Source organism: Petromyzon marinus, chromosome 80 (assembly GCF_048934315.1).
Source record: "Petromyzon marinus isolate PM22_M1 ecotype Great Lakes invasive population chromosome 80, UKy_Petmar_22M1.pri1.0, whole genome shotgun sequence".
In the NCBI taxonomy this organism is placed as follows: Eukaryota; Metazoa; Chordata; class Hyperoartia; order Petromyzontiformes; family Petromyzontidae; genus Petromyzon; species Petromyzon marinus.
The window spans coordinates 6,920,070-6,936,181 of NC_133746.1; the positions used below are offsets into that span (position 1 = coordinate 6,920,070).

At 40.9% G+C, this 16,112-nt stretch overlaps 1 protein-coding gene across 1 annotated transcript in view; it reads left to right on the forward strand.

Annotated features, from left to right (window-relative positions):
• The window catches only part of LOC116958626 (receptor-type tyrosine-protein phosphatase beta-like), a 75,793-nt gene that overhangs the window by 44,029 nt on the left and 15,652 nt on the right, over positions 1 to 16,112 (forward strand). The window contains exons 11-16 of the mRNA XM_032981350.2: positions 757 to 1,017; positions 5,043 to 5,309; positions 10,963 to 11,229; positions 13,156 to 13,413; positions 14,678 to 14,938; positions 15,181 to 15,441. Coding sequence (XP_032837241.2) covers positions 757 to 1,017; positions 5,043 to 5,309; positions 10,963 to 11,229; positions 13,156 to 13,413; positions 14,678 to 14,938; positions 15,181 to 15,441 — 1,575 coding nt within the window. The remainder of the gene's footprint in view (positions 1 to 756; positions 1,018 to 5,042; positions 5,310 to 10,962; positions 11,230 to 13,155; positions 13,414 to 14,677; positions 14,939 to 15,180; positions 15,442 to 16,112) is intronic.

Consider the following 16,112-nt stretch of genomic DNA (forward strand, 5'->3'; position numbering starts at 1 on the left):
ACCCAAGAAAATTACGTTCATTGCTATCAATACATTTATTATTTATCCACTTAAGATCAATTTCATATGTGTTTCATGCATTATTTCGAAAGTTTATCCTGAAATAGATTTTTGAAGGTTTTACATTGGATTCAACAACAAATTTCCATGTGATAAGCGTCTTCATTGAGCTATCATTTGTGGCTATGTTGCTTCTGAATAAGATCTACAGTACATAGCTCAGTGGGTCTTATCTGGTAAAATAATAAATGTAAAATGTATTAAGTATTATTTTAATAGATAAAAACTAACTTCAATAGGCAGAAAATGTGTGCAGCCAGGAGAAAAGTATAACTTACACGCAAAAAGGTCTCTAACAGCAACACATAGCTGGAATCTCAGCATCCTAAGCGTGCCCAGTTTACATTCCCATAATTTTTTGTGAAATGTTTATAGTTAAAAAATACAATCTATACATCAAAAATCAGTCATTGCAATATTCTCACATTTTAAGTTGATACGTCAAGCGTAAATCCACTAAACAATGAATATTCAACTCCAAGTACTCATATGAAATGTTAATTTAATATTACAAATGAAACAATTCAATGAACCATTCATTTCAAAATGATTAGATTATGAAAGTATGTTAAAGCGTTGTCACTACACCCACATATTTAGTAATGTGTTCAAATTGTCTGTCTATGCATAATTTTAAATTGTTCTCATAATATGTTAAATACTATTTTCATAAAATGTCACCCATGCCTGTTGCAGTGCCAAGTTACATCGTTTTAACCATCACTGGCAAAACTACCACGACCATGACAGTCTCAGGGATGACTTCTCTCCCGGAATCGTTCTCCTACTGGGCCTACTTGCGAGCGACTGCGAGTGGAAACTTGGTTACAACATTCCAGATTTACTCAACCACGGAAACATTTACTGGCCTGATTCCTGGAAGAAACTACTCCGTGTCTGTGGAGGCTTCCAATGGGTCGTTCTCAACTTGGTCAGATATGGTCATGGACAGAACTCGTAAGTACCAATGCGGTCAACTGTTCAGACTATGACTATTGATATTAATCTCTGTGTTACTATATATTGTGTATCTTACACATTGTATTACTTAATTTGGTATTTAAAGCGGTTCACCATACAATGCTGCCATTTCTATTCTTGATTCTTTCGGTAAAGTCACGTAGAAGTGAAACAATAAAATAATACAAATATAAAACAATAAAATTCTCACGACGTTTCGACTGCAACACAAGCAATCATCATATCACACGATTAGCACGGTTGGCTACGTATGGTGCGAAAGAAGTGCAACGCACATACATGCCGCAGCTATGAGCTCGAGTTTCCTCACCCGACCCCCGTTAAGAGCGGATAAAATGCACCTCCTGAACAATGTCTGCAGAATAAAGCCCAGCACCTCATTTGAAACAGTGCTGTGGGGCCTAACACTAAACGGTGTTTCAATTCTCAATTCACTCAACCACGGTAACATTTTCTGACCTGGTTAATGTAATTAACTACTCTTCGTGTCTGTGGAGGCTTCCAATGGGTCCTTCTCATATTGGTAAAATATGGTCATTGACAGAACTTGTAAGTACCGATGTGGTCAACTGTTTAGACTAATCTAATATAGGCAGTAATCTGTGTATGCAACTATATCACAAGTGCATTGTGTATCTTACACATTGTATTTCAGTACTGAATTTGGTATTAAAAGCGTTTCACCATGTGATGCTGCCTTTGTTCCTCCATTTAAAATGCACATGCACCATTCACACCAACCTATTAGGACGGTTGGCTATGTATGGTGCGAAAGAAGTTCTGCATACATACATGCCACAGTGATGGGCTCGACTCCTCACCCGACTTCCGTTAATTGCTCGGATACAACGGGTAGGCCACTCTGGCAAACTGGGAGGGATTATGGGTCTTCTTATGCTAACTCTGGCACGGTAATATCTTAGGCCTCGCGTGATCAGAACGTTTAGCCACAAGCTCTAGGGTAAGGAGTGAGAGTTCAGTCGGGTGGTCCCCACCCCCGTGGAGCTTGTTGTGGGGTGTGCATGCAGGGAAGTTGGGGGGATGAGATGAGAGCTTGGGGTATGGCCCTCCTTCCTCCCTCCGGTGGTAGACAGGATTCAGTAACCATCCTGTGGGACTTCTGAGGAAGACAACTCCACTTGGCATGTGGAGGCTCCCCTTACCTTTGACCCAGATCCCTTATTCTCCCCTCATTATCTAATAATAACCGACGCCCCCTCTCGTAGTTCACACGTATGGAGGTCAATGACCCAAATCTCCTCTCCATCTATGGGAAGGGGAGTACTGAGGGATTTGATTCACAGAATTGTTGTACCCCCCCCCCCGCCTTGTTGCGGCCTGTGCCTTGTACTGGGCTCTTATTTTGTTGCAATAAAAAAACATATTTGGACTAAAAAAAAAAGACGGAACGGTCGAATGGGTGGCTTCGACTTCAGAAGTTGACTACGACAAGGTCTACGTAATTGAAACTAACAACGGAACAGCAGTGAAGCGCTATAATGTGTCTTCCACTGTTACAACAAACGCATTTACTGATCAGCGTACAGTGGCATCAACTCCCAACCGTCAGCCATTGTTACTAAAAGGAGCTGTGAGTATTTGCCTGATTGTGCATTCATTGTCGTCGCCAACTTATTATCAATCAAGTTTTAACTGCTGTGATTTTCACTCACCCACCCGTGCCGTTTTTTGTTTTGTTTTCGGTTACTAATTCAAGCTCATTAACATGCTAATTTATCCAGCCTAACTCGTCCCTGCACGCCACAAACCTTCCTCCCTCTCCCGTGAACTCGCGCAGCGACGACTCGACAAAACTCCTCCCCCCCTTCCGTGCCCATATAAAGCCACAACAGCAGATAATTTTCTCACATGATGATGGACGCTTGTGTTGCGACCGAAACGTCGTGTTTCTTTTATTATTTTTTTCTATAAACGTGACCTTACCGAAATAACCAGAGAGGATGTAAGTTCTGTTCATGACCACGTGAATAGTCCCAAAAAAAAAAAAAAAAATCTTATTTAATTATCTATTTACTCACAACATAGGTTATATTTAATAAATATTTGTACATAAATGAATACATCAAGCATGGAATGATGCCTCTGTCAATGTTGAATCAAAACGGTTATAAAACGATTTGAAGAATCACAAGACTATTAGCCTCATACCTACTATAATCACCCAGGAATGTCCTTAACGCTCGTGACGTCACTGCACATCAACCAGCCCCCCTCATTAATATTAATGAGGTGACGTCCTCCAGATTGACCCCCCCCCCCACCCCTCCTCATTAATAATCATGAGCAGGTAACGTCCTCCAATGGACACCCCCTCCATTATTTTTTCCTACTGTAAAGAGCCACAAATGTCTGTGTGCATCACTCATGACGTCACTCCACGTCAGGCAGGCCCCCTCATGAATAATCATGAGCAGGTGACGTCACTCCACACGGAGCACCCTCCCACAATAATCATGAGCAGGTGACGTAACTCAATATCGAACAACTCCCCTCATTAATAATCATTAACAGGTGACGCCTTCCAAATGGACACCGCCTCCCCCCCCCATTCATAATAATTACACGGTGGGCCGAGGCGCCTCCTCCCCCCTCCTCGGCATCAACTTACAACCCTCACTACAAAGGCAGAACCCTCACGTCACGCGATCTCCGTAACGCTGTTGAGACATCAAAGTAAAAAGGACGTCATAATGAACAAGGGGTTATAACCTTAAAATGAAATAGGTCTGTGTCACCGCGCCCTTACAAATTGCACATTAATGCAATGAATATCACGTCACGGTCTGCTATTCGCTTGCAAATTTAAGATTTACTGCAATACACCTGTCCTTGGAAGGGCAAAAGGCTAGTTTTATATATATAGACCGTTCCTGAAGGTCATCTGTAACAGATCAATTGTAAGAGTATTTTTGAAAACAATGTAATTTCCCAGGAATTCTTCATAATTAAACCGAGGAAATTTGTCAAATCAGGCAATCTCATGTAAATATTTTATCCACTCCGATTGCCGTTTGACAATTCCACTGAAAGTCAACTTTACTGACAAAAACACGGACATCCATGACAGTCTCATGGGTGACACTTTGCTCTGACGTAGACTTCTACACAGCCTCCGTGTTAGAAACAGGAACTTGGAACCTGGTCATCAATATTACTGTATACTTTCCAATACCATAATATTTAGCAGTCTGAGCCCATGGTAAACAATATTCTGCATTACATAATAGTTACATCGAACATAGTTCAAGCTGTGAGTTTTTGGGCCTAAACGTTATGCACTATAACTGCACCTTAAAAAGCAACAGATTCATGAACAGTATTTTTCTGTTTTTGTGGAATTCTGCTGATATCTGTAAAATTCCGATAAGCGACTGCACTCAATCCACGTGCCAATTTGCATCCAATTTCGCTGGGTGAAATTTGAGAAATCCCATTGCACGAAAAAACATCGCAGCGAATCATGATCTGGGGGATCGCCGAGGGGGAATTCGGGCCAATGTTGGCCAATAATCTCTCAAATGCGCACATGCTTATAACTTGGCCCGTGCAGTGGCTCAATTTTTCTTGCCCTGTGTTATAAATACATTTCGTTTGAATTAATGGCCATTGCTAACATCATTAATGAGTTACATCTGAATATATCCTGCAAACTCCACCAACCTCCTCCCCCCCCACCTCCCTAAATCACACTTTCAACGTTGAGGAAGTCTCAGCAAATGCTCCCGACTTTTAAACTATAGTCTTTGCCAGCCTTTCATTTCATAGTATGACAATTTTGTTTGGCCAAATTGTCACTTTAAAAGATACTTTTTTTTATTACAAACTTGTGTAATCAATACATAGTTGAACAAAGAAGAGAACATATATATAACACATGGTGATCGTTGTATCTAATGTGTTGTATGCTACTTTAGTGTCTTAGGTTAATCACATAAGTATCCTTTGAAATTAATTTGTGTCATGTTTATTTGACATTGCAGTTCCTCCACAAGTCAATGTCACCGTCATCGTCAACAACTCTACGGACATGACAGTTTCATGGGTGGCTCCTATTTCAGATGTTGACTACTACATAGTCTACTTAAATGAAACAAACAACGCATCAGTAGCATATCCCTACAATGTTTCCTCCAATGTTACAACGCGGCGCTTTATTGGTTTAGTTCCTGGTCGAAGTTACCAGATATCTGTAACAGCGTACAGTGGCATCAACTCCCGACCGTCAGCCATCGTTACTAAAAGGAGCTGTGAGTATTTGCCTGTTTGTACATTCATTGTTGTTGCCAACTGATTATTACTGTTGGCTACGTATGGAGCAAAAGAAGTTCAACGTAAATTTGCATTGTAGAACACATGCATAGCCATGGTAAAGGATATTGGAATTTCAACTGTGTAAGTTATGTTCATGACCACATGAATAGTGGCAAAAAAGTATTATTTAATTACCTATTTACGCACAAGTTATGATATATTTACTACATTTTTGTACATAAATGAATACCTCATTCATGGAATGATGCCTCTGTCAATGTTGAATCAAAACGGTTATAAAACGAGTTAAAGAATCACAACCCTATTAGCCTCTTATTTAATATATATTAACCATTCCTGAAGGTCATCTGTAACAGATACATTTTAAGGTTATTTTTGAAAACAATGTAATTTCACAGGAATTCTGCATAATTAAACCGAGGAAATTTGTCAAATCAGCCAATCTCATTTCACAATTCCACTGAAAGACAACTTGACTGACAAGACACGGACATTCATGACAGTTTCATGGGTGGCCCTTGGTTCTGATATCGACTTCTACACAGCCTCCTTGTTAGAAACAGCAACTTGGAACCTGGTCATAGATATTAACTGCATACTTTCGAATACCATAATATGTATCAGTCTGAGCCCATGGTAAACAATATTCTACATTACATAATAGTTGCATCGAACATAGTTCAAGCTGATGGTTTTTGAGTATAAACATTATGCACTATAACTGCAACTTAAAAATCACCAGATTCATGAAGAGTGTTTACTGTTTTTGTGGAATTCCGCTAATATCTGTAAATTTCCGATAAGCGACTGCGCTCAAACCATGTGTAGTGGCGCAACGCGCGCGTGGTTGTAACGGCTGCGTGTCCGCGCTCGGCTGCCAGGGGTAGTTGGCGAGCGTCGCAACGGGAACGGCAGCGCGACGCGGCTGGCGGAACGTTGAAAGTGGACAGGTGCTGGAAAACCGTTGATGTGGCTAAAGTAGGACATAGACTGGAACTGAAGGGACCGATACCTGTTAATCACATAGAAGAATCTTCCAGACAGGATGTTCTGGAAGGGTCGTTAGGCCTATATAAGACGAGCGAACGACCTCGGTTGGGAGAGGGGCTTTAGACAGAAGACATAACAAGTTGAAGTCGGACCAGCTTAGGCTAGCTAGAATATCCCTGTGTGGGAGTAGTCCTGTGTGGACTCGTATAGGCTAGGGGTAGAGACGCTAAGGGCGTGAGCGCAGTCCATACGTCGGCACGCTTTAACGCCGCGTCTGCCATGATAACGACCCGCTGAGACAGCGATAACACGGCAGCAGAAGGGACTAAGAAAGGATCGCAGAGAGTGAGACCAGGAGGCGGCGAGTGAGAGAGCGAACGAGCGGCACATGGCGGAATTATGGCATGCTGAAATAAGTGCTGTAGCGTTGACATGGTGAATAAAGTGGCCCGGAAAGAAAAGACAAGTCGTCCACCTCAAAATCTACAACACTACGCATGTTGCAATTTGTATCCCATTTTGCTGGGTGAAATTTGGGAAGTCCCATTGCACAAAAAAAATCGCAGCAAATCATGATCTGGGGGATCGCCGAGGGGGAATCAGGGCCAATATTGCAAACAATCTCACACATGCCCACATGCTTATAACTGTGCCCGTGCAGTGGCTACATTTTTCGTGCCCTGTGTTATAAATACATTTGGTTCAATTAATGGCCATTGCTAACATGTCGTGAGTTACATCTGAACATATCCTGCAAACTCCACCAAACCTCGTCCCCCACCCCCCTCCCCTCCTTAAATCACACCTTCAACGTTGAGGAAGTTTTGGCAAATGCTCTCGACTTTTCAACTATAAACTAGATTTGAAGCTTTGGTGACTGTAGGAATTACTCTTTGGTTCTTTGGGTAAAGTCACGTGTAGAAAAAAAATTAATTAAATAATATAATACGCCGTTTTGATTGCAAGACAAGCAACCGTCATCAGGTAGAACTAAATTTGAGAGAGACAAAACACAGACACGGAGTTAACACCGACACACAGAGAGACAAACAACATAGACACACAAAGACCCAACGCCTCTGTGTCGAGGCCTTAAATAGAGACGGGGGGGGGGGGGGGGGTGCAGAGAGAGAGGTGGGTCTGCTGGGGCAGCTGCCGGAGCAGAGAAATTAGCATGTCAATGAAGCCACCCCAAAGTGACCGAAGTAAAGCAGATCGAATGGCCCTATGAGAGCCTGGTAAATTTTAGAGAGAGAAATCGTTTTAAACTTATAATTTTTTTGGAAATATAATGCAATGCAACACAGAGAGTCGGCTAACACACAGTTAACGCATAGCCTGGTTGATTACGATCTCCAAAGATTGGTAAATTTGAAGGTAAGTGTGAAGTCACATAGAAAGAAAATCAATTAAATAATATAATACGATGTTTCGATTGCAACACAAGCAACCGTCTGTGTGTCGGTGTTGTCTCTCTCTGCTTGTGTGCCTGTGTGACTCCGTGTCTGTGTTTTGTCTCTCTCAAATTTAGTTCTACCTGATGACGGTTGCTTGTCTTGTAATTGAAACGTCGTATTCTATTTTCAACTATAGTCTATGCCAGCCTTTCATTTCATTGTATGACAATTTTGTTTGCCCAAATTGTCACTTTCAAATATCCTTATTCAAATTACAAACTTGCCTAATCAATACATAGTTGGACAAAGTAGAGGGCATATATATATAAAACTAGCGATAAGTACCCGGCGTTGCCTGGGCGAAAAAGGCAGGCACACACATGGAATTACACGCAGACATCGACCCACACACATAGAAACACATCGACTTAGACGCACACACACACACATACGGTTAAACCCAGGATGGATTGGTCGCAGGCCAGCCTAAATGTTTCTAACCAGCGAAGATGTTCCATTAGGGGGGGTGCACGTTTCGCAAGTGTAGAGAAGGGAGGGAGTTACCGTGGCCGAGAAATCCTGGAGCTTCATGCGGAGCGAGAGACGAGGTAGCTTCCACACAGCATAACGCAGCCGATGAAGAGATAATGGCGCTCGACTGATTTTGAGTGAGACCTCTGCTGTTAATTCGGAGCCAGTCATGAGCAGACTGGCCAGGTATGGGAAACTCTCCACTCTCTCCACAACTGCCACATCACCAATTGATAGTAGTGGGGGTGGATTGTCCGAATGTACAAAGTACCCAGGCAGGTGCTTAGTTTTGTTGGGGCTAATGGTAAGGCCCCACCTCTTAGTGTCAAGCTCCAGGTTCAGCAGCAGTGCCTCCAACTCCTCCTCTAATTGAGCATCAATCACCAGATCATCGGCATACATAACATGGTTGAGCAGTAGGGAGCCATCCCTTGACTGCACCCGGGCATCGATCAGCCTCTCATTGTATCTGTACCATATGGTAATTCCTCCAGTACAGCCATTAAAGGCTTCACGAACTACGTGGTCAAATGATATGTTAAATAATGTGGGAGCCAGAGGACAGCCCTGTCACACCCCAAGGTGTAGAGGGAATGGGTCTGACTGACGGCCACGTAGTTTGACGCTTGGGCCGCTCACCATCATGAAGGTCCTTAAGGATCGTGAGCAAGGGTAAGGGACTCGGAAAGCCTGAAGAACAACCTAGAGGCCAGGCCTACTGATGGCATCATAGGCCTTGACCAGGTCAATAAAGCACATACATTCACTCACACGCACACATGGACCTACAGACACGCAAAGAAATGGACTTGCACTGACTCACATGGAGCCACGCACACAAAGCGACTAACACACACACCCTTGGACTCACACACACACACATATCGACTAACACACACAAACACATGGACTTACACACACATATGGATTCACACACGCACACATGGATTCACACACACACGCATAGACATCCACTTTAGATACACACACATGGAGTTACACACATATATCGACGTACACACATACAGCGACTCACACACACACACATCGACTCACGCACAGACATACGTGGACTCACACACATTGATGTAAACACACATGTGTGTTACACACACACATATCGACGAAAACACACATTCACATGGACTTACACATACATAGACTGACACACACATTGCTCTACACACACATACACATATGGACTGTGACACACAGACATCGAGTGACACACACACATGTATGGACTTACACACACATGTGGACTAACACACACATATGGACTGACACACACATACACATCGACGTACACACACATCGACTGACACTTTGACACACAAACACACATTGACTTACACACTCAGATGGATCCATGCACATACATCGACTAACACACACATGGACTAACACACACACAGCCACTGATACGCACACAAATGGACTGACACGCGCACACTTGGACTGACACACAAACACTTCGACGTGCACAAACATCATGCGTTGTCCGTTCGAAAAAGACAGACACACACATGGACTTAAACACATTCATGGACCTACACGCACACACATATGGACTCAAACACACACACACATCGACCTGCACATCAATCCCCGATGATGGCACAGCTATCAGTATCGCTTGACTACGTATGAGTAAATAGCGTGACATGACCAATCAAAACAATAGAAATGCATTGAAGAAGTAAGCAGAAATAAGTGTAAATTAAAGAGTAGCAGTACGCACAAGTAAATTGAGAAACAGGCTACAGTCTAGATTATAGACTGACAGTACGCCGACTCAATGACACAAGCATTGCTACAGTCTACATGAAAAGCTGGCAATCTGTGCAGCAGCTGAAAAAGCAGAATACCAGTCGACATGAAAGGCTGGCAGTATACTGAGGTAAAGAAGCAGGCAACAGATTAAAGACTGGCATACACTCATAATGTTCAAAAGGAAAATTATCAGTGTAGATAATAGAGTGCCAGTGCACTGACGTTAATTAATCAGCAGGCAGCAGGCCACATCACAGACTGGCAGTAGTGTCATAAAAGCACAGCGAAAAAACGGAATATTTAGCAAGCTAATAATAAAAACAATTGTTTTGTGCACACAAACATTATTGTAATCTGACAATGTATTTGTTTAATAATAGTAAACAATAATACTACAATAATGCTATCTGAGCGCTGCAATAATATGAATATCTACGGACTTTATAGCAGTAACTGCACGCATCGTGTTGGGGGGGGGGGGGCGAAGAGGACATCACACTGTGAAGAAATATTTGCAAGGTTCTGTGTATATTTATTGCATGTTAAACGCGTAAAAGAAAATGTCTCCCGTGAGCTCGACCGAACGCGCATCACTTGGCAGGGTTCGCCCCCCCCCCCACTCAATTGGCGTGAGTTGGTACGGTCGATGTCGCTAATTTAACTAATTTAAAGGTGACGGACGTGAAAAAGGAATAGCCTATTCCCATCGCGGGGCTTAAGGCGTGCTGGCTGGCAAAACATTTTCTACGTAAACCTCACCGTTCGAGAGCCAAATCCCTCGCAAGCATGCGCGCAGAAACTTTTATATATAAGAATATAATAAAATAGTATATGGTGATCGTTGTATCTAATGTGTTGTATGCTACTTTAGTGACTTAAGTTAATCATGTAAGTATCCCTTGAAATTCGTCTGTGTCTTGTTTATTTGACATTGCAGTTCCTCCAGAAGTCAATGTCACCGTCATCGTCAACAGCCCTACAGCCATGACAGTCTCATGGGTGGTTCCTATTTCAGATGTTGACTACTACATAGTCTACTTAATTGAAACTAACAGCGCATCAGTAGCATATCCCTACAATGTTTCCTCCAGTGTTACAACGCAGCGCTTTCTTGGTTTTGTTCCTGGTAGAAGTTACCAGATATCTGTAACAGCGTACAGTGGCATCAACTCCCGACCGTCAGCCATCGTTACTGAAAGGACCTGTGAGTATTTGCCTGATTTAACATTCATTGTCGTCGTCAACTGATATCACTGTTGGCTACGTATAGAGCAAAATAAGTTCAACATAAATTTGCATTGTAGAACACATGCATAGTCATGCTAAAGGATATTGGAATTTAAACTATGTTAGTTTTGATAATTACCACGAATAATCCGAAAAAATATTATCTAGGATTTATTTACTAAATATTTGTACGTAAATGAATACCTCAATCATGGAATGATTCCTCTGTCAATGTTGAATCAAAACGGTTATATAATGAGTTGAAGAATCACAAGCCTATTAGCCTTTATTTCATATATATTAACCGTTCCTGAAGGTCATCTGTAACGTCAATTGTAACAACATTTTTTAAAACAATGTAATTTCACAGAAATTGTTCATAATTAAACCGAGGAAATTTGTCAAATCAGCCAATCTCATTCACAATTCCACCGAAAGCCAACTTTACTGACAAGACAAGGACATCCATGACAGTCTCATGGGTGGCCATCGGTTCTGACGTAGACTTCTACACAGCCTCCGTGTTAGCAGCAGGAACTTGGAACCTGGTCATCAATATTAACTGTATACTTTCCAATACCATAATATTTAGCAGTCTGAGCCCATGGTAAACAATATTCTGCATTACATAATATTTACATCGACTATAGTTCAAGCTGTGGGTGCTTGGGTATGAACAGTATGCACTCTAACTGCAAATTAAAATCACCAGATTCATGAAGAGTGCTTACTGTTTTTGTGGAATTCCGCTGATATTTGTAAATTTCCGATAAGCGACTGCGCACAATCCATGTGCCAATTTGCATCCCATTTTGCTGGGTAAAATTTGTGATGTCCCATTGCACAAAAAACATCGTAGCGAATCATGATCTGGGGGATCGCCGAGGGGGAATCAGGGCCAATGTTGGCCAATAATCTCGCACATGTGCGCACATGCTAATAAATTGGCCTGTGCAGTGGCTAAAATTTCTGGGCCCTGTGTTATAAATGCCATGGGTTTAATTAATAGCCATAGCTAACATCAGTAGTGAGTTACGTCTTAATCAATCCTGCGACCCCCACCAACCATCCCATCCCCCCTCCATAAATTACACTTGCCACGTCGATGAAGTCTAGGCAAATGCTCCCACCATTGACTAACTTTTAAACTAGAATTCATGCCAGCCATTCATTTCAGAGTAAAGGAGTCCCTCTAGCACGCCACATGCGTTCCTGAAAAACTGCGCATAAGTGAAATCGCACTGTATGAAGCCTATTTTCGCATCGAATTACATGTTATAGGGCTTTACTGACCAAAAATGAAATATACAGTAATTAAACTCCATTATTTCAGCCCTGGATTGACAAAATATATATGAATCTAATAATGTGATTAACATGACAAAAAATACGAATAGGTTTTTATCGCAAATATGGTAATAATTAAGATAAATATACTACTGATTACAAAACAGATTACTTAATGACGAGTAATTTCAAGGATTCTTGAATGCTTTCGTGGTCTGTTGCTGCTTCTAAGCATGGAGGGTTGTGGACTGATCGGTGCAGGACGAAGCGTTACCCACGTGCGTGTTGAAGATTTTTCCAATATTTTTTTGATTGAGCGCATAACTGTGAAACGCAATAGTGTAAGTGTAAAGTATGTCCCTAACAAGATACATGACGTAGCTCCAAATTCGAGCTTTGGGGGTGGGGGAGGGAATGCGTAATGCATGGCAATTGTTTGCTTAAATTGCTGCTTTAACATTTCCATTTTTAAGTTACATACGTTTCAAATCAATAATTTGACTTGAAAATGTGCATATTAAAATAAATATTGATCGTGTTATATGCCACTTTAGTGGCTTAAGTCAATGCCACAAGTATTCATTCGTCTGTGTCAATCGTTTATTTTACATTGCAGTTCCTCCACAAGTCAATGTCACCGTCACCAGCCCTACAGCCATGATGGTCTCATGGGTGGCTCCGACTTCAGACGTTGACTACTACGTGGTCTATTTAAATGAAACTTACAACCCAACAGCAGTGAAGCGCTTCAATTTGTCCACACTTAAAACAAAAGAATTTACTAATCTGGTTCCTGGTCGAAGTTATGATGCTTCTGTAACGGCTTATAGTGGAATCTACTACCAACCATCCGCTATCATTACCAAAAGGACCTGTGAGTTATTGCCTGATTATATATTCATTAAATTTAGACTTTAACTTTCGTGACTGCAGGAATTCATATTCTTGTTTCTATCGGTAAAGTAACGTTGAAAAAAAAAGTAAAATAAAAATGTAATTCTATCTACGTGACTTTACCGAAAGTACCAATACTATATATGCATTATTAATTACATTATAAACCCGTCATGTTCAGGGACATAATTATTTCTATCATGCATTAATTTTTGTTTGGGCATGAATTGTGTCTAATAATGCACTTTTTTAAATCTACCTATTTACTTTTTGATTTAAAGCTTTTGTGACTGCAGGGATTCATATTCTTGGTTTTTTCGGTAAAGTCACGTAGAAGGGAAACAATAAAATAAAATAAAAATATGAAACAATAAAATTCTCACGACGTTTTGACTGCAACACAAGCAATCATCATCAGCTGTGAAAACCACAACAAGAAATTTTGAAAAAAGTGGCGGTTTTTTTAACGTTAGAACCACGGATAGCGATTTGACAGTTTGTTCAGACGGACGAGTCCATCTATGTTCGGAAAATTGGAGGGGGGAGACGAAAAATAATGGATGCAGGCTGAAAGCCATCTTAAGCGTGATCAATCAATTAAGACCCAAAATGGTTTATCAAATCCTTCCAATGATTGCTAAGCCAGAATCCATCTTCTCGGTTGAAATTTTCTCTGTGTTTGATTTCTTGTGTTGCAGTCGAAACGTCGTGATAATTTTATTGTTTCATATTTTTATTTTATTGTTTCCCTTCTACGTGACTTTACCAAAAGAACCAAGAATACCTATTTACTAACAACGTAGGAGATATATTTGTATGGAAAAGAATGGCTCAGTCAGTGAATAATGACTACGTAAATATTATGTTAAAAAGGTGATAAAAACGAACTTGAAGAAACAAACATACAGTATTAGACCCTGATGGAAAGTATATTAATTGTTCATGAAAGTTATTTGGAACAGAATAGATCAATTGTAGGAATATTTTTGAAAAAAACTAATTTGTAACAAAATATTTACATTTAATTTCGCCATTGGTCAAATCTGATATGGGAAGATAACATCAAATTAGATTTATTAATACATTTATTAACAAAATTATTAGATTATCAAAATAGGTTAGTGTCGTCACCACTTCCAAAATGTTGCGTTATGTTTGCAATTGGTCTCTCATTATTCGCTTTCATAATTGTAAAATATCTAAAACATGCATTAAAATGTCTTTCTTGCATGTGGCCATTTCAGTGTCAAGCTACATCGTTTTAACCATCACTAACAAGACTACCACGACCATGACAGTCTCAGGAACGACTTATCTCCCAGACTCATTCTACTACTGGGCCTACTTGAGAGAGACTGAGAGTGGAAAATTGGTTACAACATTCCAGATTTACTCAAACGTGACAACATTTACTGGCCTGGATCCTGGAAGGAACTACTCTGTGTCTGTGCAGGCTTCTAATGGGTCTGTCTCATATTTGTCAGATGTGGTAATGGACAGAACTTGTAAGTTCCATTGTGGTCAACTGTTCAGACTATATTCATATTGACAGTAATCTCTGTATGCTGCTATATATCACAAGTGCATTGTGTATAACACGTTATTACTTTATTTAGTATTCTAAACGTTTCACAACCACATGATGCCGCCATTGTTTGCAATTGGTCTTTCTCCTTATTCGCTTTAATCATTGTAAAATAACGAAAACATGCCATTAAAATGTCTTGCTTGCATGTGGCTATTTCAGTGTCAAGTTACATCGTTTTAACCATCATTAGCAAGACTTCCACGACCATGACAGTCTCAGGAACAACTTATCTCCCAGACTCGTTCTTCTACTGGGCCTACTTGAGAGAGACTGAGAGTGGAAACTTGGTTACAACTATCTCGATTTACTCAACCACGGCAACATTTACTGGCCTGGTTCCTGGAATGAACTACTCCGTGTCTGTGGAGGCTACCAATGGGTCCTTTTCAACTTGGTCAGATGTGGTCATGGACAGAACTTGTAAGTACCTATACAATCTGTTGATCGGACTATGTTAATTTAGACAGTAATGTGTGTATGCTACTATATATCACAAGTGCATTGTGTATAACACACATTGTATTACTTAATTTGGCATTGAAAACGTTTCACCACCATGTAATGCTCCCATTGTCCCTGCATTTAAAACAGACATACACTTTCACATTGGTCATGTGGACAGGCCAGCATTCTCTTTTGGTATAAGTAGGCCAAAAATCGTGGAAAGATGTGATTTGGGCTGATGTAAAGTAGGCAGACATAATCCTTGATCCTGATCATAATAGTTAAAAAAATAATTTACACTGATAAAGCGACTTGCACCTGGAGGTCAGAAGGTGCTGCACAAAACGCACGCGTGCAGGATCAACCCAATAAAATCCAACCTCAAACTAAAAGATTCAAGAAATAGAAAATTGCCTTTAAAAATAAGTGCATCTTAAGGCACGAATTGAATACAGCTATGGAGCCAGCATAGTGAACGTCCAGGGGATGTGAACTCCACAGTGTAGGGGCCACACGACAAGGTAAAGCCCACTGAGCTATGTAGCTCTTTTCAGAAGCGGCCTGGCGATCATAAATGATAGTACAAACGAAGTGGCTTATCATCATGTGAAGTTTATAGCAGCCAAATACTCTAAACGCGTGACTTT